The sequence below is a fragment of the Cynocephalus volans genome, chromosome 10, assembly GCF_027409185.1.
Source record: "Cynocephalus volans isolate mCynVol1 chromosome 10, mCynVol1.pri, whole genome shotgun sequence".
Taxonomy (NCBI): domain Eukaryota; kingdom Metazoa; phylum Chordata; class Mammalia; order Dermoptera; family Cynocephalidae; genus Cynocephalus; species Cynocephalus volans.
The window spans coordinates 4,582,935-4,607,902 of NC_084469.1; the positions used below are offsets into that span (position 1 = coordinate 4,582,935).

At 35.6% G+C, this 24,968-nt stretch overlaps 1 protein-coding gene across 1 annotated transcript; it reads left to right on the top strand.

The window, feature by feature from the left end:
* Nucleotides 1-348: 348 nt before the first annotated feature.
* Nucleotides 349-24,739, top strand: TOP2A (DNA topoisomerase II alpha). The gene is made up of 35 exons (XM_063111461.1): nucleotides 349-430; nucleotides 1,314-1,469; nucleotides 1,689-1,779; nucleotides 2,118-2,181; nucleotides 3,590-3,735; nucleotides 3,924-4,021; nucleotides 4,251-4,463; nucleotides 4,803-4,976; nucleotides 5,169-5,270; nucleotides 5,380-5,517; nucleotides 7,213-7,351; nucleotides 7,881-8,038; nucleotides 8,450-8,575; nucleotides 9,047-9,157; nucleotides 9,304-9,409; nucleotides 9,502-9,611; nucleotides 9,835-9,927; nucleotides 10,355-10,469; nucleotides 10,699-10,820; nucleotides 11,955-12,103; nucleotides 13,666-13,897; nucleotides 14,229-14,363; nucleotides 14,477-14,677; nucleotides 14,826-15,021; nucleotides 16,702-16,793; nucleotides 16,893-17,057; nucleotides 17,187-17,270; nucleotides 18,246-18,428; nucleotides 18,754-18,844; nucleotides 22,356-22,511; nucleotides 22,740-22,863; nucleotides 22,978-23,021; nucleotides 23,441-23,581; nucleotides 24,093-24,292; nucleotides 24,614-24,739. The coding sequence occupies exons 1-35, from the start codon at nucleotides 410-412 to the stop codon at nucleotides 24,737-24,739; spliced, it is 4,602 nt and encodes a 1,533-aa protein (XP_062967531.1). The 5' UTR covers nucleotides 349-409.
* Nucleotides 24,740-24,968: the final 229 nt, after the last annotated feature.

A 24,968-nucleotide genomic window follows, 5' to 3' on the forward strand; every position in this document is an offset into this window, starting at 1 on the left:
GCGACTCATTATAGAGTTTTCCGTGCTGAGAAAACAAACGGAACCCCCTCTACATTGGCCAGATTTCCTGTCAGTCTCTCCGCTACGATCCCGAGTGGTGCCTTTTGAAACCCTCTAGTCCCGCCTCCCCTACCTAATTGGTTCATTCGAACAAGCCCACGGCCGACTCAGTCGTTCATAGGTGGATATAAAAGACCAGCTACGATTGGTTTGCTTGGGCAGAGCCGGTGAGAGCGAGTCCGGGATTGGCTTACCTGGTTTGGGCGGGCTAGAGGAAAGTTCAAATGGGACTAGAGAAGCTCTCCTAACCGACGCGCGTCTGTGGAGAAGCGGCTTGGCCCTGGGTCGTCTCGTGCGCCTACCGGTCTAATCGCTTTCAGGGTTCTCGAGCCCCTTCACGACCGTCACCATGGAGGTGTCCCCACTGCAGGTACATCTCGCGGAAGGGGCCGGGTGGTGGAGCCTCAGCGCGTCCCGGGCATCTCTCTGGCCGCCCGTGAGGGGTGAGGCTCCTGGGCTGTGGTGCGGCCTGCGACCGGCTGGCAGGCCCTATTCCGTGTCGACCCCCATCTCCTGGGCCCTCAGTGATCATGAAGAGGGTGAAGCCCCTTCGGGTGCTAGTAGTGAAGTATTATCGGCTAAACTGGCTTCCAGGGAGTTGTGTGTTGCTCCCACTGTTTCTAGAGACAGGATTCAATACGTCCTGTGGTCGATCTGTATTATAGTGGGTCCCTCTGTGACTTCTAAGTAGCCACCTACAGATGCTTTCCTCTCCTGCCCTCTGCTTAAAATGGGATTGAACGTCGCCGGTCTTGGAAGGTGCAGAGTCGTGGCAACTGTGTTCCCACTGAGGAGCAGCCGACCCGTGTGGCTCACAAAACGGCCTTGCTGTGTTCAAAACGTTAATGTGGCCGAGGGATTGTCGTGATAGCCTCCCAAACTGCTACTGCTGCTGAACTAGAACCTAGTATGTGCTTGGGACATCGTAGGCGCTCAGTAAATATTTATGCAGTAGATGAAGGTAGCGGGTGTGTTCTATCGATGACATTTAAAACATTGTCACGGAAGAAGTTTCCAGATCACATACACTTGGTGAGATAATATATGTCTATTCAGACTGATATCTGAGAACCTGGCTGCAGTGAAATTAAATTGCCACGTTTGTACAGAACTATGTAAACTCCACCAATATCTACTAACAGATGCAGTTTGGGATACAGTGTATTAAAACTGATCAGTATGGTAAGTATTTTGTACATGGTTTCTGATAAACCTGTGATCAAAAATCCCTTCTTTCTTTTTTTAATGGCTAGCCTGTAAATGAAAATATGCAAATCAACAAAATAAAGAAAAATGAAGATGCTAAGAAAAAACTGTCTATTGAAAGAATCTATCAAAAGAAAACACAATTGGAACATATTTTGCTTCGCCCAGATACCTACATTGGCTCTGTGGAATTGGTGACCCAGGTAAAACCAAGCTAATAAAATACTTAGCAGTCAAAATGTATACTTTTTCCGGGTTAATTTTCTGTATCTCAAGTACTGAGTATCACTGAAACTGGCTTAAGCTATCATATATGTACATATACATATACTGTATTCAATCCAGAATACTTTATGGTAATCATGAAGACGAGACAGTATAAATATAGAGTGAAACTAACTATTTATTTGCCTTATTTCTAGCAAATGTGGGTTTATGATGAAGATGTTGGCATTAACTATAGGGAAGTCACTTTTGTTCCTGGTTTGTACAAAATCTTTGATGAGATTCTAGGTGAGTAATTTCTTTCATATAAACATCTACTGGCCAAATCCTTTATAAGAAGTATCATTTCTACCAAACCTTTTGTAGCCAGGCTTCCCGTCATTTAGAATAGTTAGCAAAGGTGAGGCAGTCTATTGGAGTCTAGGAAGGTGAGTTTTTGACCTAGAAACAGGACTATGAGTTGCTAAATTAACTCCTTATTAAATGAATTGCTAAGAAACAGTACTATAAATCGCTAAATTAACTCCTTGTTAATGCTACTCCTGTGCTGTTTGGGATATTTTTTTTCTATAGAGTTAAGGAATTTTTTTTTTAAACACCACAAATATGTATTTATTTTCTTTCAGTTAATGCTGCGGACAACAAACAAAGGGACCCGAAAATGTCTTGTATTAGAGTCACAATTGACCCGTAAGTCCCTTGCTTAGTTTTTTGTTATAGCTCATTGTTATTGTTGGTTGTGTTTATTTGATTACTAGTGAAGTTGGCTTTTTTTTAAAACGAAAGTTTGCAAAAGTACAGAAAGACAATGCTAAAATGAACAACCTATGGATACCCACCTCCTAGATCCAACAGTTATCAACATTTTTCTATCTTTGCTCCATCTATGTTTTTTTCTGAATTCAAAATAAATTACAGACGTGATGACACTTAATTCCTAAATATTTCAGCAAGCATCTCCAATAATTGCTCTAAGTATTCTGGAGTCTGGTGTTTTAACTTTTTCTCATGGTGCTATTCAAACAGTAAACCAGCAGGTGGTGGTAGAGAATAATTTGATGTAATATTTCTAGTTATAAATGCTGGGTGTCCCTTTGTTGGGTGGTCAAGATGCTTGTTTAACCTTTCTATTTATTTATTTTTTGTCTTTTTCCGTGACCGGCACTCAGCCAGGGAGTGCACCGGCCATTCCTATGTAGGATCCGAACCCGTGGCGGGAGCGCCGCACTCTCCCGAGTGCGCCACCGGCTCGGCCCTGTTTAACCTTTTTATTAGCCTGTGCGTAAACTGCGCTTAAGGCTCTTTTTGGGAGTGTGTTAATGATGATGTACTTGAGTGCTCCTAAGGTCCTGATATCGTAGTTTTCCAAAAAGTGTTGGGCTAGTTTTAATTAGTCTTTTTATAGATAATATTAAGTACTATCTGGATTGAGACCCATAGTGTGTCCAGTTATAACTAAAATATATTATCTTCTGAGAATTAACCTAAAATAACTAAGAGATAAATAAGCCCAAATAAGTTTTTAGCATTTTATTGATGAGCAGGGAAGTTATGATAAATAATGTTGTTTCTTTTATATTTGTTTTCCAATGTGTTTTTTGGGCAGGAAAGCTAAAGGCACTAGAACCTATCCTCTTAAAAGTGGTACAATAATGTTTCCAAATTTTGTCCTTTTCTTTCCATTAGGCATAAATCATTTCCCTTCATTTATTCTAACTTTGTTTTATTTTATTTTGGTGGCTGCCTGGTATGAACCCTTAACCTTGGTGTTAAAATGCCTCACTCTAAGCAACTGAGCTAACCATCCAGCTCTGTCCTAACACTTTTAAATTTCATGTTTTCTCAACGTTATCAGTGTCTACTCAGATGTTGGAAAGTTTTTTTTTTTTCTCTTGGCTCCTATTTCAGGAGTGTCAGGAACTAAGCATGGTTGGAAAGGTTGATAATGCTGAATTTCAGAAGGTATATATGAAAACAGTCATAAAGGAATTTAGACTTGTAAATTTGTATATTTTAGAAATAATAGTATTTTAATATTTTACAATGTAGGCATTAGTTTAACATTTGTTTTACAATAAAATTTTCAATCTTCTCTTAGGGAAAACAATTTAATCAGTATATGGAATAATGGAAAAGGTATTCCTGTTGTTGAACACAAAGTTGAGAAGATGTATGTCCCAGCTCTCATATTTGGACAGCTCCTAACTTCTAGTAACTATGATGATGATGAAAAGAAAGTGACAGGTAGGGTATTGAGAGAAAATAAAGAACTTATTTGTTGCTAAAAAATATATATCTTTTAAATGACTATCTGTGGCATGACGGTTAAAAATATGGGAATAAATCTCTATAATTCAATAGCTTTGCCAGTGATTAAGAAATAAAACTGTCAGTGAGATAACAACGATACTGTTTTATATTTATTTGCCCAGGTGGTCGAAATGGCTATGGAGCCAAATTATGTAACATATTCAGTACAAAATTTACTGTGGAAACAGCCACTAGAGAATACAAGAAAATGTTCAAACAGGCAAGTAAATAGATATCTTGTGCCTTGATTATAAATTGTAGTATAGCCATTTATAATTGCTTTAGTAGTTGGTTTAATTTTACATAATTTATAAGCCATTAAATCATGGAAAATTCATGAACATATATTAAGTTTTCTAGCACTCATAAACTAAATTTGTGTTATTTAGTTCTATTTTGTTTGTGAGATGACTTGAGTTTTTCATCTTTCCTATTCTTTACTTCCATAGACGTGGAGGGATAACATGGGGAGAGCTGGTGAAATGGAACTCAAGCCCTTCAGTGGAGAAGATTATACATGTATCACTTTCCAGCCTGATTTGTCTAAGTTTAAAATGCAAAGCTTGGACAAAGATATTGTTGCACTGATGGTTAGAAGAGCATATGATATTGCTGGATCCACTAAAGATGTTAAAGTCTTTCTTAATGGAAATAAGCTGCCAGTGAGTATTTTCCTGAGTGTTAAAGATAATAAGGGACATTGTGATCATTGTCAAGAGCAAAATCGATTTTTTCTCCCATGTTTTTCTTACCACTTCTCAAATGTGTTCTTGAAAAGAGAATGAAATACCATTTTTTTAATCAGCTCATTTCCAACTTAGAAATTTCTTTCTCAAAGAAACACCTAAAATAAATACTTTTGTGCCCTTCTTTGATGACCATTCTCTTATGTCCATTAGTGAACATTATTTTATTAGTTTTGAAAAATCCTCATAGTCTATAATTGAATCCACTTTCTGTAACTTTTTTTTTTTACATCATTACCTTTAATTCCTGTACAGGTAAAAGGATTCCGTAGTTATGTAGATATGTATTTGAAGGATAAGTTAGATGAAACTGGCAACCCATTAAAAGTGATACATGAACAAGTAAACCACAGGTGGGAAGTGTGTTTAACAATGAGTGAAAAAGGCTTTCAGCAAATTAGCTTCGTCAACAGCATTGCTACTTCCAAGGTAATTTTATTCTTGAATTATTAATTGTGATTTGTCTTTACATATACGTGTTCTTATTGTTTTTAATATATAAAATGGACTTGAATATTTGGCTGTCTTGGTATAAAGGAAACTATATTAGATTTTTTTAATGTTTGATTATCATAATTTTGAAGATATTGAGTTTTACAGTTTCATATTTTTCTTCATTAGGGTGGCAGACATGTTGATTATATAGCTGATCAGATTGTGACTAAACTTGTTGATGTTGTGAAAAAGAAGAACAAGGGTGGTGTTGCAGTAAAAGCACATCAGGTATGGCATTTTAGCACAGTTTTCTTTTTCTAAAGTCAAGGAAGAAGTAAAAGTCTATAAATAAAGCATGAGTACATTTTTAATGACTTCATATCAATTTTCATTGCAGGTGAAAAATCACATGTGGATTTTTGTGAATGCCTTAATTGAAAACCCAACCTTTGACTCTCAGACGAAAGAAAACATGACTTTACAAGTCAAGAGCTTTGGATCAACATGCCAATTAAGTGAAAAATTCATTAAAGCTGTGAGTACTTAGAGGGAAGAAGGAAATAACAATATTTATTTTCAATAATAATAACAAACTATTTTCCCTTGCTCTTCTCAGCTCTGCAGAAATATTCTCCTCTCCCCACACTGCACTTCTCCAAATCTTCCCATTCTGAAAAGGAAGTACAAAACAGCTTTCGCTTCATTGGTCTTACCTGGGGCTTAATTACCATATATATGCCTATATTTCCCATTTACATATCACCAGTTAGCTTATGTCACTTTTGAATTCATCTAAAAGCTTACCAAACACCTTCACTTGAATGCCTAAGGTTGTCTCAATCAACACGTCCAAAACTGAGTTAGTAATCTCCATATTCAATGACCCCCATCCAAGGAACTCCTCACCCTCAACAAACATAACTTTCCTATCTTAGAAAAAGCCCCAACCAACCACTAGGTTGCATAAACAAGAAATCTGGGAATCTTCTCTTTACCTCCCCTCCTCTGTAATCTAATCAATAAGAATCATTTCTGGGATACCTCAGTAACCTCCTACCATTATCTCTTTTCTGGATTATTATTACATCTTTGCGATGCTTTTGAATGACCTTTATGTGTTAAAGCACACATTTTTATCTTTACTCTCTTGAAATCTTTCAATGACTTCTACTCTGGAAAATTCCAAATTTCTTAACTTGGCCAACAAGAAAGATCCTGCCATAATCTAATCCCACCTATCTCTCCAACCTCATCTCAGTGCCACTTTTTCCTATGTTGTGAAAGCTTCAGTCCTGTTGGTTTTAAATTACTTAAAAGCACAGTGCTCTTCCCTCCTTAGAGCTTTTTTAGATGCTCATCCCTCTTCCTGAAATACTTTTTACCTGGCTAACTACTTTTGTTCTTTTTTTTTTTTTTGGACCGGTAAGGGGATCACAACCCTCGGCACGGTGTGGTCTGTACCACACTCAGCCAGTGAGCGCACCGGCCATCCCTATATAGGATCTGAACCCACGGCCTCGGCGCTACCAGCGCCACACTCTCCTGAGTGAGCCACGGGGCCGGCCCTACTTTTGTTCTTAAACAATATTTCTTTAGGAAAGCTTTTACTTTCCATCCTTCCCCCCAACTAAGTGGGTTCCAATATAACATTGAACATACATTCTTATTATAATTATATAGCGATTATTTATATGCATTTATTTATCCATAGCACTCATCACACTTGTAACTTATTATTTTATTTCTGTCTTCCCTGCTGTGTCTTAAACTCCATGAGGACAAGGACTGTGTCTAATTTGTTTTAACCATTGTATGAGGGTACTTCAAAACGTTTGTGGAAAGAGCATAGTGTTCATAAACACCAAGGTCCTGGGGTTCAATAAAAAAAAAAGTTCCATGAACTTTTCAAAGTTACCTTCATATCTCCAACAAGCAGCTCAGTGCCTAGCACAATATAAGTACATAGTAAACGTTGAGTGAATTAACCAGAAGGTACTAGCTCTCTTAGTGGTGATAATTTGACGCAGGAAGATGTGCCACCCTCTGTCCAGAAATTACTGTTCGATCTCTTTTCAATCTTTGAATTATTTTTATTTTCATGGGAACTCATTCATATTTTACATTTCTTTTTTTTTTTTTTTTTTTTTTTTTTTATTTTTTATTTTTTTTTTTCATATTTTACATTTCTGACAAAACCCTTCTTCCCTAATATGAATCATTTTGTTTTCAGGCAATTGGCTGTGGTATTGTAGAAAACATACTAAATTGGGTGAAGTTTAAGGCTCAAGTTCAGTTAAACAAGAAGTGTTCAGCTGTAAAACATAACAGAATAAAAGGAATTCCCAAACTGGATGATGCCAATGATGCAGGTACACATTTAATGATGTTTCCAAACTAAATCTCGTAGTTCAGTTATTTGTTGTATTCATTAACAGCATACCATGGATATTTTTCCCTTAACATTTAATAAGTTTGTTAAAAATCAGCCAGTTCCCTATTATTGAACACTTAAATTCCAATTTTCGGCTGTCATAAATAATATTGAGATGATTATTTTGGGATATAAAACAAGAATGTTTATATAGTGATCTATTACCTAACAAGTATTTTTAATATAATATGATCAAATAAATGTTTAGCAGTAGTACAAGTATCATGAGAAATTAAGAAACTAAGATATTTTTTATTTATTATGAACTTTAACTAAAATACATATCTAATTATTGGCTCAATTTCACTCCTAAGCCAACTTGTTATGAATATTTACCATGACTTATATTGTGCTAGTTATGAATTGTAAATTATTTGTGTTTTATCACAAGCTTATTAACAGAATGTCTGAGTTAGTTTGAGGTTGAACTAAATGTACTAATATTAATTTGTGTGTTTTTATTTTAGGAGGCCGGAACTCCGCTGAGTGTACGCTTATCCTGACGGAGGGAGACTCAGCCAAAACTTTGGCTGTTTCAGGCCTTGGTGTGGTTGGAAGAGACAAATATGGGGTTTTCCCCCTCAGAGGAAAAATACTCAATGTTCGAGAAGCTTCTCATAAACAGGTAGAATATAAAATGGTCTTTAGGATCTAAATCTAGTTTATAGTGCAGGACTTCATGCTCATATTTCATTCCCTCACCAAACATTTTGAAATATATTTTAGACAGTTTTTTGTTATTTTAAGAAATTGGGAGGGCTGGCCCGTGGCTCACTTGGGAGAGTGTGGTCCTGATAATACCAAGTCAAGGGTTAAGATCTCCTTACCAGTCATCTTTTAAAAAAAAGAAAAAAAATTGGGTATTGGGTACTCTGTAGCAATATCTCAACATTCCCTTCTGGCTTACGAATGTATAGGCTAATAACTGGAAATACTGGAGCTCAAGAAAACCCAAGCAATATATACTGTTATATTTCTTTGTTCTTTTCAAATTTATAAACAAAACATTACTTTTTTTTCTATATGTCCATTTCAGATCATGGAAAATGCCGAAATTAACAATATCATCAAGATTGTGGGTCTTCAGTACAAGAAAAACTATGAAGATGAAGATTCATTGAAGACTCTTCGTTATGGGAAGATAATGATTATGACAGATCAGGTCAGATTTGTTATCAAATATTTTAGATTGTTAAACTAAATTAAGTATTTTTTTTTTTTTTTTTTTTTTTTTTTTTGTCTTTTTCGTGACCAGCACTCAGCCAGTGAGTGCACTGGCCATTCCTATATGGGATCCGAACCCGCGGCGGGAGCGTCGCCGCGCTCCCAGCGCAGCACTCTACCAAGTGCGCCACAGGCTCGGCCCTAAATTAAGTATGTTTTATTGTTGCATCACTTCCCTGCTAGGAAAAGAAATTACTGAAGTAGGAGCTTTATTTGTTATCTCTAACCAACATCTAATCAGATATGCTTATATCATATGTATATTATATATACAAGTTGAGTCTGGATTTGAACAGCCTTTTTTTCTTATTCCCATGGAAAAAGTTTTGAGAAATTGCCAGTAGGTCAATCATAATTTTTTCAGTTTTTAAACCATTATTTTGTCCTTTGGCTTTCTATATATTTCTAGGACCAAGATGGTTCCCATATCAAAGGCTTGCTGATTAATTTTATCCATCACAACTGGCCTTCTCTTCTGCGACATCGTTTTCTGGAAGAATTTATCACTCCCATTGTAAAGGTATACTAATTTCTAAATACCATAGTGGATATTTTAAGGCACTACTCCTCAAACCTGGGTATAAACCTATAACACCAGTAATATGTGGTGGTATGCAGAGGACCCCACAAGTGTGCAAAGCCACAACAATGTGTTCTTTACCACAGGTATCTAAAAACAAGCAAGAAATAGCATTCTATAGCCTTCCTGAATTTGAAGAATGGAAGAGTGCTACTCCAAATCATAAAAAATGGAAAGTCAAATATTACAAAGGTTTGTAATAAAACCCATATAGAACTTCTCACTTTGTTATATCCCCATTGTATAAGATTATATGGGGTAATTTGGTATTCTTGATTTTGTAGGTTTGGGCACCAGCACATCAAAAGAAGCTAAAGAATATTTTGCAGATATGAAAAGACATCGCATCCAGTTCAAATATTCTGGTCCTGAAGATGATGCTGCAATCAGCCTGGTGAGTTTACATACACATTCTAATTAGAAATCACTACTTTAGCTAGTCAGTTAAAACATTTAAATTTGTATGTGTTTTAAAGAATAGAATATTTCCAAAAAGCATATCCCAGATAAGGAACCAGATATTTTAGAAAGTAGAATTTTTATTGTTTGTTTTTATAGAAGCAATAGTTTAGAACCTATTACTACCAGTTACATCTTTTTCATCTTCTAATTTGTAGGCCTTTAGCAAAAAACAGATAGATGGTCGAAAGGAATGGTTAACTCATTTCATGGAGGACAGAAGGCAACGAAAGTTACTTGGCCTTCCTGAGGTAAAAATTTTAAATATATCCCACAAAATGTACTATTTGACTTCTTAGGATTGGTATTACAGCAAATTAAACTTCTTTAATTTTAACTTAAACTTATTTACTGAATAGTTATTTCAGTAAAAAATTTAATATAATAGATAATTATGTAAGTATTCTTATTTACACTGCTGCATAGATGTATTGGGCCTGAAAGAAATTACAAAGGCAGTGCTCTTTTTTTCTAATTGTGCAGCAATTAAATTTGTTTTATTTTTAAAACATATAAAATACTTCTTCATAATTCCGTATTTTTGAGGGACTTAAGAATTATCATAGGAATGATAATTCTGAGAGGTTTCTTTGTTTTATTCCTGTGTTAAGCATTATTAAGACAAGTAGTCTTTTTTATTTTAAACTAGATCATGTAGTACTCTGTTTGGTCCCTCAGGATTACCTTTATGGACAAGCTACCACTTATCTGACATATAATGACTTCATAAACAAGGAACTTATCCTGTTCTCAAATTCCGATAATGAGAGATCTATCCCGTCTATGGTGGATGGTGAGTTTCAGTTTATTAGTCTGTTTTTATCATAAGATGGAAATCAATGCCCAAAAAGGTTAAATTGAGAATACTAATGTTTGGGCCGGCCCGTGGCTCACTCGGGAGAGTGCGGTGCTGATAACACCAAGGCCCCGGGTTCGGATCCCATATACGGATGGCCGGTTCGCTCACTGGCTGAGCGTGGTGTTCACAGAATACTAATGTTTGCCCATCTTTGATTTTAAAGGTTTGAAACCAGGTCAGAGAAAGGTTTTGTTTACTTGTTTCAAACGGAATGATAAGCGAGAGGTGAAGGTTGCCCAGTTAGCTGGGTCAGTGGCTGAAATGTCTTCTTATCATCATGGTGAGGTAAGCACACAATTCATAATATTTCCAGAAAGCATTATAGCAAAAATACCTGCAAAGTCATTCTCCAAGCCTATTTGGTGAAAGTATAAGCTTATCGGTAGGAAAGAACAATTTGGTAAAATCTCACAACTATAAAATATGCTAGCTCTTAGACTTAACAGTTCTATTTGTAGAAATATTTCTACAGGGATACTCGTAAGTCTGCAAGGATCTACGTTCAAAGATATTTAGTGATGTTTATTTTAACTTTGTGATGTCAAAACTTAAATATCCAAAATGTCCTTCAATTGGAAAATTATTATAATAGATTGTGATACATATATGCATGGAATCAGTGTTGTAACTTAAGTAAAACTGTGTGCACTTACACTGAAGAATGTTAACGATACATTGTCAGGTAGAGGGAAAAAGACGCAGAACAATACTTAAAACGAGATGTTGAGAAGGATACACTACAAATTGTTCACTTTAGTTATCCCTAGGAATTGGAAAGAGCAACTTTCACTTTTTATATATATCTGAATTGTTTGACTTTACATAAACATGTATTCCATTTTTATTTTGTGATTTTTTTTGCATTTATTATGTAAAACATAATAAATGAACTAGATGGCCTATAAGTTTCTAGAAATTTAAATGTAATGGTTGTCTTACTTTTGCTTTAAATCAAAATACAGTGGGGACTCAGTAAATGTTCACCCAACTTACATTTGTTGAATGCCTACCATGTATCAGGTATTTAAATAAAATATGTTCCCTACCTGCAAGGTATAATCACAATTTAGCCGGAGGGCCAATACACAACTGTAGAATAAAGTGATGAATGCTAGAATAGAAATGAGCAAAGTGTTACAACGCAAAGGAGGAAAATTTTATTTTGCCGAGGGTAAGGAGAAGAACTATGCCTTCAAAGTTGAATAGGACTTAAAAGATATTGTTGGAAGGCCAGAGTCCTGAACTTTGAGCCAGAAAGAAGTCTTGGGTTTAGGTACTATTTCTGCCATCTACCTGGAAAAGTCACTAAACATCCAAACCTCATTATATCTTACAGGATTTTAGTGAGGCTTAGTCATAATAATGGATATGTATTAGTAAAAGACTATGGGTCAGATTAATGTATTTTTTCTCCCCCAGATGTCACTAATGATGACCATTATCAATTTGGCTCAGAATTTTGTGGGCAGCAATAATCTGAACCTCTTGCAGCCCATTGGTCAGTTTGGTACCAGGCTACATGGTGGCAAGGATTCTGCTAGTCCTCGATACATCTTCACAATGCTCAGGTAGGTATGCTTTCAATTTCTAGTGAATTACCATTTCCAGTTTTGAAGCAATGCAAGACTTAGTGGGCCAAAAATACAAAAATTCAATTAATTAGAAAATATTGGTATCTAGTGGGCAGAAACACAGGTGCTGCTATAAACACCCTACAATACACAGGACAGCCCCCCCGCCACAACAAAAAATTATCCAGCCCAAAATGTCAATAGTACCAAGGTTGAGAAACCCTGATACGGAGTTTGCATCTGAGTAAAGAGTACCTTGATTTTCCCTAAATATTAAAACTGAAATTTTACTTCCTTTACAAGTCTATGGAAAATACACTATGAATGGTCAATTTTCATCTCTCATTTTATTCAACCTTTGAGCAGCATTCAACAGTTATTAATCACTCCATCCTCCTTGAAACTCTTCTTTATTTGGTCTGTATGACAATATACTATTGGTTCTTTTCCTTATTAGCCTTTTCTGGGTCCTTCTCATCTTCCCAACCTTTAAATACTGGCCTGTGCCAGGGCTCCTTCATCAGATCTCTTTCCACTGTCTACACTCACTTCCCAAATTATCTCCTATTTATCCAGTTTCACAGCTTTAAATCTCCAGTCCTGACCTCTCCCCTGAACTCTAAACTTTCGTGTTCAACTGTTCTTTCAACAGTTTGCACTTGGATGTCTAATAATGATCTCAAAACTTAAGTCTAAAACCAAATCCTTAGTTTTCATGTCTCAATAAATGGAATGTCATCCTTCTAGTTGCTCAGGCTAAAATCATTGGAGTTACCCTTGACTCCTTTTCTCAACACTTGCATCCAATTCATCAGCCAAACCTATGGGCTCTGCATTGGAGAAATACTAACCCACACCCATCCTATCTAAACTATTGTACTATAACTCTACCATCCTTTCTTATAATAGCCAATTAATTTTTTTTAAAGTAAGTCTCTCTGGTTCAGAACCTTTCAACTGCTCATTCAGGGTGAAGTCTGAAGACCTATTTTAGTTAATCAGAACTTATGTGATCTTTACCCCCTCCCCTAATTTTTGATTCCTTCTCTTACCATCTCTCCTCCAGCCACACTGGCCTCTGCCTGTACTCATACATACCAAGCATATTCCCTCTTCAGGGCCTTTTGCTTACTGGTCCTTCTGCCTGCAACACTCTTTCTCCAGATATCCACATGGCTCATTCCCTGTTTCTTCTCTCTGCTCAAAAAGAAAGGCTTAGAAACGGCTTACCTTTCCTTAGCACACCTTCAATCACACTTTCTTACTTTATTTTTCTTCTTAGCATTTACCCCACCACCTGGCAAAATGTATGTTCATTGAAGGAGATAGACAGTAATCTCCCTGTATTAGAATGTGAACTTCTTGAGGGCTGAGATTTTACATCCCCAGTGCCTAGAACATAGAAAGTGCTCTGTAAATATTGTTGAATAAATATTAGTCAGCAAGTAAAGCCAAAGTAATTTGCATGTTAGGTATGAGATACACATGTCCTTTCCATGAAAGTTATGTGTCAAAACCAGTATTTTTATAAAATAACATTCTTGGATTGTTTTCTTTAGCCCTTTGGCTCGCTTGTTATTTCCACCAAAAGATGATCACACCTTAAGGTTCTTATATGATGACAACCAGCGTGTTGAGCCTGAATGGTATATTCCTATTATACCCATGGTGCTGATAAATGGTGCTGAAGGAATCGGTACTGGGTGGTCCTGCAAAATCCCCAACTTTGATGTTCGTGAAGTTGTAAATAACATCAGGCGTTTGATGGATGGAGAAGAACCTTTGCCAATGGTAACTATTCTGGGTTTCAACTGAGTGGACTGTACCATTAAAGAGGACGCAAATAAAGTCATGCACCACATAAGAACATTTTGGTTAACAAAGGTAGCTATACCATATAGCCTAGGTGTGTAGTAGACTATGCCATCTAGGTTTGTGTAAGTACACTCTGATGTTCTCACAATGATAAAATTGCCTAATGACACATTTCTCAGAACATATGCCCTTCATTAAGCAACGCATGACTGTATAAAATTTATTTCATACTTTATAATTGAACACTTGTGATCTCTGTCTCTAGTATCACATTTAGGAAACATTCTTTTTTAAAATGCCAATTTAGCTTCCAAGTTACAAGAACTTCAAGGGTACTATTGAAGAGCTGGCTCCAAATCAATACGTGATTAGTGGCGAAGTAGCTATTCTTAATTCCACAACCATTGAAATCTCAGAGCTTCCTATCAGAACATGGACCCAAGTAAGTAACTGTGGGTTTCTTTTTTAATTTTGTGATCAGAGAAACACTTTTGTGCTGTTGACTACTCAGGAGACTGTTTTAGAAACTTACAAAAGAATTATTTTTTTCTTTAGACATACAAAGAACAAGTTCTAGAATCCATGTTAAATGGCACTGAGAAGACACCCCCTCTCATAACAGACTATAGGGAATACCATACAGACACAACTGTGAAATTTGTTGTAAAGATGACTGAAGAAAAACTGGCAGAAGCAGAGAGAGTTGGACTACACAAAGTCTTCAAACTCCAAACTAGTCTCACATGTAACTCTATGGTATGTCTTGTGTGAGAGATACATGTTTCTATTATATTCAATATTAAAATCAATTTTTAAAAGAATATCCTCTTATATTTTATAAAAGTTTACTTTAATAAAGTTTAGCCAATTTATTCTTGGCTCTAATCTTGTTTTCCTTTTCCAGGTGCTTTTTGACCATGTAGGCTGTTTAAAGAAATATGACACAGTGTTGGATATTCTAAGAGACTTCTTTGAACTCAGGCTTAAATATTATGGATTAAGAAAAGAATGGCTCCTAGGAATGCTTGGTGCTGAATCTGCTAAACTGAACAATCAGGCTCGCTTTATCTTAGAGAAAATAGATGGAAAAATAATCATTGGTATGTTTTTGGAATAATAACTACTAAAACTGCAGTTATGGCAAATGTTCTTTAAACATATTTGGTGAGAGTAATGGGGAGAGGGCAAAACTCATTTAGTTCACGTGGTTACTTATACAAGCATTTCTTTTAAATCTCTGATTAGGTATTTATAGTTTGAAAGAGATAGCTTTTCCTAGATTGAGCATCTTGAAAAATCATGATTTAGTTGACATTTAGACAGGAAGAGAATGGAGAGAGCTAGAGGACCTTATATAAACTGATTGATCAAGATGAGAGATAATAAGTCTGATAGAAAAAAAAAAAGCAGGAAGTGCCAGCCCATGGCTCACTTGGGAGAGTGTGGTGCTGATAACACCAAGGCCACGGGTTCGGATCCCTATATAGGGATGGCCGGTTGGCTCACTTGGGACAGCTCACTTGGTGCTGACAACACCAAGTCAAGGGTTAAGATCCCCTTACCGGTCATCTTTTGTTAAAAAAAAAAAAAAAAAAAAAAAAGGCAGGAAGGAAGATTACAAATATGTAAATTGTGTACCCATGACTTGAAAGAGTCACATCTTGGGGATTTTTTTTTTTTTTTTTTTTTAAAGAAATTCTAGAAGCAACTAAATCAGGATATAAGTAAGTGACCAGGAAGAAAACAGTTTTGACTGAAGCTGCAGTATAAGGAAATAGCTCACATGTGGCCAGGGCTAAATATGACAGCCAGGAAACTTTAATGAGTTAAAGTAGCAAGTCCCAAAACACAATATAACATGAGTTACTGGTGTTCACAGGATAATTTTCTGATGGTACAAAAAAATGTTTTTAACTTAATAGTTACATGTTCATTTTCATGTATATTTTAAGAAATAGCACTAGCATGTCAGCCCCCTTATTTCTCAGATATTATTGCTTAAGGCAAGGCTACACCGAGTAAAATGGGACATAACTTGAAGAAAAATAAAAAGTAAAAGTTGGATTCAATTGACTGGAATTCTGGAAATGCTAGGGACTATCTAGCCTTCTCAAGGAATAAATACAGATAGCCTAAACATGTAATCTATGTCAAGTTAATTGATGAAAAGTTGTACTTTGAAATTCATTCTCTGTATAGCTTAATGACTCTCAGTGTTCCTCAAAGTTTAATAAATTGACTGCAGGGCTGGCTGGTTAGCTCAGTTGGTTAGAGTGTGGTATTGATAATACAAAGGTCAAGGTTGGGATCTTTGCACTGGCCAGCCTCCAGAAAAAAGAAACTTGACTGCAGTAGACATTAAAAGAGGTAATAGGTACTACAGAAAAAAGGAACGCATGCATCATGGAAGACCATGGTTAGGAAAAATTGGTCTTTGGATAGGTGGCACTAAAAACTTGCCCAATCAAGTGTTAAAATAAAAAACCAGGGAGTACCTTAATTAGGTAGAGACATCTGAAATAAAGATTTTGGTTTATCTTCTGTTCTTTTAAGGGTTATGATTGGATCACAACATATATGATTTGACTGCCCCCTTGTGGTAATTTACATTTGTCAATGGTTTAGGGAGAAAGACTTGTATATGTACCAGGATGTACAAATTTATGCAAGACAGGGGCAGTTTAATTTCCGCTTTTAATGTTTTGACTTTACATGATAAAACCTTATCCCTTTCCTAAAATATTACTCAAAAGGATAATCTCTACATTTTTTTTAAATAGAAAATAAGCCTAAGAAAGAATTAATTAAAGTTCTGATTCAGAGGGGATATGATTCAGATCCTGTGAAGGCCTGGAAAGAAGCCCAGCAAAAGGTAATTTCTTGGTTAGCACTTTTCTATTTAGTTAGAAAAGACTGCGTATGTTTTCGTCTCACATTTCCTATTAAAGCTACATTTTAATTCATCCTTTAGGTTCCAGATGAAGAGGAAAATGAAGAGAGTGACAATGAAAAGGAAACTGAAAAGAGTGACTCTGTAACAGATTCTGGACCAACCTTCAACTACCTTCTTGATATGCCTCTTTGGTATCTAACAAAGGAAAAGAAAGATGAACTGTGCAGACTAAGAAATGAAAAAGTGAGTTGATGGGACAGTACATGTTGCTTAGTTTTGTTCTAATGGTAAAAGTAAAAACTTAATTGTGTGTTACATGAAAATGCTGTTTGTGCACATATATCAACTCAATTTTCTGATTATCTTATGAAGGAGCGAGAGCTAGATACATTAAAGAGAAAGAGTCCATCAGATCTGTGGAAAGAAGACTTGGCTGCTTTTATTGAAGAACTGGAGGTGTGTAACTTATAATGAGTTAGAATTTTTATTAATGAAATAATGTATCTCAGCATTATACCTCTGTCAAAAAATTTTACAATTGGCAATGGAGAGAATATGAGAGGTGAAAGGATATATTCCAAAATAACATACAAAAGAACAGATTATTAAATCATAGTTGTGATAAAGTAAATGATGCCAGGAAACATGTTACCCAGAAGTTTTTTGACAAATAGAGGAAAGGATAGGAGTCAACTTTTGATAAACGGAAGGACCTGTTAGGACTGAGAAGATGAAGAGAGCTTGACTATGGAAAAAGACCAACCCAGTCCCCCAAGTCAACTTAAAAGGACAAAGCCAGTCTACTTTCAGTGCTAGCCAGATAGTTTCAGAAGATCTTATTTTACTTAAATCTCCCTAATAATGCTTGTTTCCCACCATTATTTTAATACAAGAAAAACATCTCGTTTCATAAATTAAACTTAACATGCAGATTTATATTCTTCAGTATAGATGTCCAACTTATTGTAATCAGTTAATTGGATAAGTGTACGTTATTGATATCACATCCTTTCTCATTTCTTATGTGAGTTTACAAATATGTATGTATGTACATATTTTATCCTTAACTCAATTTCCCCTTTTTATCCTCAGAAAGATTAAGTAGTAGAATCAGGAATAGAGTCCAACCTTCTGTCTCCACACCTACCTTTTAAAAGTATGCCTTAATTAAATCTTTGTTGGCATACTTATAGGACAGTTTATCACATATTTATCTTAAGATGTGACAAATAGAAATCAGTTTAACTGTTGCCTTATAGATGTTGTGATGTCTCTATTAAGCTTGCTTTCTCAGCTGGCCGATTAGCTCAGTTGGTTAGAGCACAGTGTTATAACACCAGTCAAGGATTCAGATCCCTGTGCCAGCCAGCCAGCAATAAATAAATAAACAAATAAATAAATAAACTTGCTTTCTTAAATCTTCATTTGTAGGCTGTTGAAGCCAAGGAAAAACAAGATGAACAAGTAGGACTTCTTGGGAAAGGGGGGAAAACAAAGGGGAAGAAAACACAAATGGCTGAAGCTTTGCCTTCTCCACATGGGAAAAGAGTCATTCCCCAAGTGACCATAGAGATGAAAGCAGAGGCAGAAAAGAAAATTAAAAAGAAAATTAAGGTAATTATCTTGAAAACATTATATATAAAGTACTTTAAGCATATTTCCACTAAAATTGGACAAATTATATTGTAAAATTTCTAATCTCATAGGTTAGACTTTATTCTGTATCTAACCATAACTTTCCTTTCTTATGTACCTGATTTTTTAACGTTTAAGTATCTTGAAAAAGTTATGCCTGTACCTTTATTTCAAGCCTTTGACCAAAACCCGAAGGAAAAAAACATTCTTTGACCATATATATATTTTTTATGCTGACTGTATATTATTCCAAACAGTAAGTTGACAGAACTTGACCAAAAATTTTTGTCCTGTTATCTTTTAGAGCGAAAATACTGAAGGAAGTCCTCAAGAGGATGATATGGAACCAGAAGGCCTAAGACAAAGATTAGAGAAAAAACAGAAAAGAGAACCAGGTATTACAATTTAAGAAAAATGTATAAAATCAAGATTAAATTGTGTTTGTTACCTAGTACATTCCATGTAGATGTTCAATATGTTTTTGCTGAGTTGAATTGAGTGACATGAAGGAGGTCTATGTCTGAATTATACTTGTATCTCCCTTATATTGTCCTTGAGATTTGATTCATTTTAGAAGAGATCAATTTGTAATGTAATAGCTTGTTAATTTGGCAATTTGAATTCCTTAATTGGGATCTAAGCATACACTCGGTTTATTAGATTTCACTTTCTAATCAATTAGGAGGTTCTAGTATATAAGCTTCTTGAGGGTGGTGACCATATCTTGGTCATGTTTGTATTATCTCTGGAGTTCAACATCGTGCCTTGGATATAGGTAACACTCATTCAGTAAAATAAATAGAATTAACAATTCTGTGGGCCATTTGATTACGCCTTTACAGAGTTGTTGTGGGGTTTTTTTTTTTTTTTTTTTTTTTTTTTTTGACATTTTTATTGAGGTATTCACATACCAAATTCATCTATTTTAAATATACCATTCAATGGTTTTATTTTAATCACAGAGTTTTTATTTTATTTTATTTTATTTTTTTTTTTTTTATTTATTTTTTTTTTTTTTTGTCGTTTTTTCGTGACCGGCACACACCGGTCAGTCCTATATAGGATCCGAACCCGCGGCGGGAGCGTCGCCACGCTGCCAGCGCAGCACTCTACCAAGTGCGCCACGGGTTCGGCCCACACAGAGTTTTTAGAACAGTTTATCACCCCAAAAAGAAAGACTGCCCACTGACAGCCACTACCCATTTCCCACCAACCTCCTCTCTCCACCAGGCAACCACTACAAAATTTATGTGTTTCTAGGACTACCTCTTCTGGACATTTCTTATAAATGGGATCATAAAATATGTGGTCTTTTGTGCCTGGCTTTTTTCACTTAGCAAAATATTTTCAGAGGTCATCTGTGTAGCAACATGTATCAGTACTTAATTCTTTTTTATTGCCAATATTATTTTACTGTATGGATATACCACATTTTATTTATCTGTTCATTAGTTGATGGGTATTTGGGTTGTTTCTACTTTTTAGCTATTGTGAATAATGCTGCTGTGAACATTCATGTACACATTTTTATATGGACCTCATGGTTTCCCTTCTCTTGGGTAGATAACTAGGAATAGAATTCCTAGGTTATATAATTAATCTGTGTTTAACCTTTTGAGGAACTGCTGTATTGTTTCCCAAAGCAGCTGCATCTTTTTGTATTCCTACCAGCAATATATAAGGGTTCCAGTTTCTCTGTATATCTTGTGGTTTTGATTTGCATTTCCATATTGACTAATGATGTTGAGCATCTTTTCATGTGCTTATGTCTTTGCAATAATGTGTATTCAGATCCTTTGCCCATTTAATTTGTGGTTATTTGTCTTTGGGGAGTGGGGGGATGCAACTGGCCAGTATGGGGATGCGAACCCTTGACCTTGGTGTTAAAACACCATGCTCTAACCAACTGAGCTAACCGGCCAGCCCTAGTTATTTGTCTTTTTATTGTTGAGTTGTAAGATTTCTTTTTATATTTTAGATACCAGTCCCTCATCAGATATGATTTGCAAATATTTTCTCCCATTTTGTGGGTTATTTTTTCACTTTCTTGATGGTGTCCTTTGAAGCATAAGTTTTTAATTTTTATGAAGTCCAATTAATTTACCTGTGTTTTTGTTGTTGTTATTGCTTGTGCTTTTGATGTGTTGTATCTAATTTGCCAAATCCAGTCATGAGGATAGACCCCTATGTTTTCTTCTAAGTGTGTTATAGTTTTAGCTTTTCCATTTAAGTCTGTGGTCCACTTTGAATTAGTTTTTGTGTATGGTATAAGGAAGGAGTCCAACTTTATTCTTTTGCATGTGAATATTCAGTTGTCTAAGTACTGTGTGTTGAAAAGGCTTCTTTCCCCATTGAATTATCTTCACCCTTGTAAAAAATTAATTATAAATATAAAGGCTTATTGATGGACTTTCAGTTCTATTCCATTGATTCATCTATATATCTATCCTTGAGCACCTACTTTTGATAGATAATGTGTGATTAGTTCTGTGGCACACATAATATATCAGTTCATATGCAAAGATGAATTAAACAAATGAAAACATCTTAGTATTTTTTTAAAAGTAATAAAAGTATTTTGTGTGTGCCATGCTCTGCAACATTGTATGTTGGCCTTATAATGCAGCACATATTTAACTTCAAACCTAGCTAGCAGTCATTTAGCATATATGACCAATGAGTCAGTTAAGTATTTTGAGCATTTTTGTTCCCATCTCTGTTATCAAATATTGTGAGAGCACAAGAAGTGGGAGAGCGTGGCATTTACCCTTAAGAGGTTTATCAAGAAAGAAAGTTAAGCAGTATATACTGATCATTGTAGGGGTTTAGAGAAAGGTTGAGATCATCGTGGGCCCATGTTGGTTATAAAGGCTTTGAAAGAAATAAAACTGGGATTAGAGTCTTGAAGATTGGGTAAAGTTTAGGTATTCTAGATTGGGAGAAGAAAAATGAGCATGTAATGTCCATGGGACAGCAAAGGCCCCTTTAATGTGGAAAGTTTTATATTGGGAAATGATAGAAAATCGATAGTTAAACGAACACCAGGTTGTTGGGGGAAGATGGTTAAGAATAGATTCAGTTAGGAAATATGAAATAGGTGTACTTAAGGAAAATTCCCCAGATAATATTAAAAAAGGACTATATCAGACCAACAAGGAGACTGCCCTTATAATCTCTGTGGGCTAGAAAAGGGAAATAAAGAGCAAAGGGTGGGTATGAGAGACATTTGGGAAAAAGAATTAACAAGACTTAGTGACTTTAAACTTCATACTCAGTTTAAATACCTCTCAAGGTATATTTGGTCCTAGCCATTCTTTTCCTTGGAACTATCTCCCCTACCTTGACTTCAGCAATAACCTCACATTGATCTCATTTCTATTCTTACCCCTTTCTAATCTCCACATAGCAACCTAAGAGAACTTTTAAAAATGCCAATCTGGTCATATTGGTTCCCTGTATAAAACAAAATCCTTAACAAGACCAGCCACTCTCCCCCTGACTTCTGCATTCCATAGTGGACTTTCAGTGTCTAAAGTACACTATATTTCTTCACAGGGCACTTGTATGTGCTATTTCCTGAGCTGGAACATTTCATCACACACCTCTCTTCAACTAGTTAACTCCTGTTTAACCTTAAGATCTCAGCTCAATCATCTCTTTCTTGAAGAAGGCTGATATTTATACATATATACCACATACCCTATATAAACACATTGTATTTATTTATGGGATTAAATGACCAAGGTATACGCTCCACAAGAACAGGGAATATGTCTGTTTTTATTCTCCATTGTATTCCCAGTACTATCACAGTGTTCAATAAATATTTGAAGGATGGATGGATAATAGATTGGGAAAGTGAGTCTAAGGATATATAAAGGAGGTTAACTTCTATCTCCCCTCTAGGTACTAAGACCAAGAAACAAACTACATTGCCATTTAAGCCAATCAAAAAAGGAAAGAAGAGAAACCCCTGGTCTGACTCAGAATCAGATATGAGCAGTAGTAATGAGAGTAATTTTGATGTCCCTCCACGAGAAACAGAGCCACGGAGAGCAGCAAGTAAGGAAAACTGAGGAACATGCTAGATATGCTGTAAGATTTGGTACTTAATTCCAGAAATTACTATATCTCAGAACAGCAAATTATATTAAATTTTTGAAAAACAGAAGCATCTTTTAGGAGGATTAAACAGAAGCTAAGATATTCATGAAATGTTGTATCAGTTTGTGAATTAAATGTTTCTCCTATTACCTTCTGTGATTCTTTGTTTATGTATATTTTGAATAGCAAAAACCAAGTTCACAATGGATTTGGATTCAGATGAAGATTTCTCAGATTTTGATGAAGAAACTCAAGATGAAGATTTTGTCCTATCAGATTCTAGTCCACCTAAGACCAAAACTTCCCCAAAGTAAGTACCTTATCTATTAAGGATTTTATCATGTTTGTGTTTAGTAGCAGATGGTATATTCTTTGTTGTTTAACACATTTAGAATTGGTTGTCAGGATTTTTTTTTTTTTCTAGACATACTAATAAAGACCTGAAGCCACAAAAAAGTGCCATGTCAGGTATGTATTTAAGTAAAAATAGTGAGACCTGTGCTTTACTGAGACACTCATGTCCAACCAGGTTCTAATCCTGGCTACATTATCCAAGTACTGCCTTTGAAAATAAATTTGAGTTCTTGTTAGCATTATGTTGCTATTGTCTATTAAGTTTAGTTTTGCACATAAATATGTTCTACATTTAATATACTAAAAGTAATCATAGTGCTTTCCACGTACTGTGTTAGGTACTGGAAATAAAAAAATTAAAATCTTCTTACGAATGAAGAATTTAGAAATTAGCAAAGTTGTAAGGGCATGTCTTAAATATTCCAGAAAAGTCACAGACTGGTATTCATGACAGAGGAATTCATAACAGAGAGAAAGCAGTAAATGGATTTTCATGTATTGCTTGTATGTACTGTTTTCCTTTCCATTTGAAGTAATGAAACTTGAGGCTGATGATGCTAAGGACAGTGTACCACTTTCTTCAGGCCCTCCTGCTGCTGATTTGCCAGCTGAAATTGAAATTATAAACCCAGTTTCTAAAAAGAATGTGACAGTGAAGAAGACGGCAGCAAAAAGTAAGCCTACATCTTTGAGATGGATTAATATTGGGATTAACTAAGTGGCTTCCACAAGTCAATTTCAATTTTTTATTCCCCAAACTTAGTATTGGTATTGAAATTAAACCTTTTCCAATGGAAACAATTTCTTTATAAGCAGTTGCAAATGTTCAATGTAAAACATATTTTTAAAATTGAATGCTTAAGAATACTTTGATTCTCTGTATTTTCAGCTGTATTAGAATGTCTTTTCCTGTGTTAAGTACACAGTTATTAGGTTGTTGAAGAAAGTTCTCAATAAGAGCCGGCCCGTGGCTCACTCGGGAGAGTGCAGTGCTGATAACACCAAGGCCACAGGTTCGGATCCTATATAGGGATGGCCGGTTTGCTCACTGGCTGAGTGTGGTGCTGACAACACCAAGCCAAAGGTTAAGATCCTCCACCGGTCATCTTTTTAAAAAAAAAGAAAGTTCCTAATAAGAAAAATATATCTAAGAATGTCCATGATGAATGCCTGTTGACTTTGCAGGTCAGTCTTCCACCTCCACTATGGGCATCAAAAAAAGGGCTGCACCAAAAGGAACCAAAAAAGGTCCAGCCTTGAATTCTGATGTCTCTCAAAAGCCTGATCCTGCCAAAACCAAGAATCAGCGCAAAAGGAAACCATCCACCTCTGATGATTCTGACTCTAATTTTGAGAAAATTATTTCTAAAGCAGCTACAAGCAAGGCGAGTATTTATCCTAGTTAGTCCTTTTGCTATAAATGTTTCGAAACATGTAACTAAGCTTTTGCTCTTAATAATTTGACATATTTTTAAGAAAACAGATTTAAATCTTATAATCCACTAACTTTTGCTATGTAGTTTCATTGTAACAAAGTAAGTGTGCCACTTATTTAGTCATTGAGAGAGTTGCCTTAGATCAATTTCTTACTACTTAGTAGAAGGTGGGAAACACTTTGAATTGTAATCTGTTGATATATTTTTTTACATCAACATTATGCTGTCAGGTTTACACTGTGCAAATTACTTGGGCTCTTCTTCTTTTAGAAAGCCAAGGGGGTGGAGAGCGATGACTTCCATCTGGACTCAGCTATAGCTCCTCGGGCAAAATCTGCACGGGCAAAGAAACCTATAAAGTATCTTGAAGAGTCAGATGAAGATGATCTGTTTTAAAATGTGAGGTGAATATTTTAAGGAATGGTCTTATTGAGCCCAAGACTTGTTTTAAAGTTACCTGAAGCTCTTACTTTTCTCCCCGCTGAATTTAGTTTGGGGAAGATATTTTTAACACAGGATCATCAAAGTGAAGTGAGTAGAGCCCAAGCGTCATTTACCTTTGTATGTAATACTGTCTAAATAGCGACCATCTCATGGACATTGTTTTCTTCTTTGCTTGTGTTTT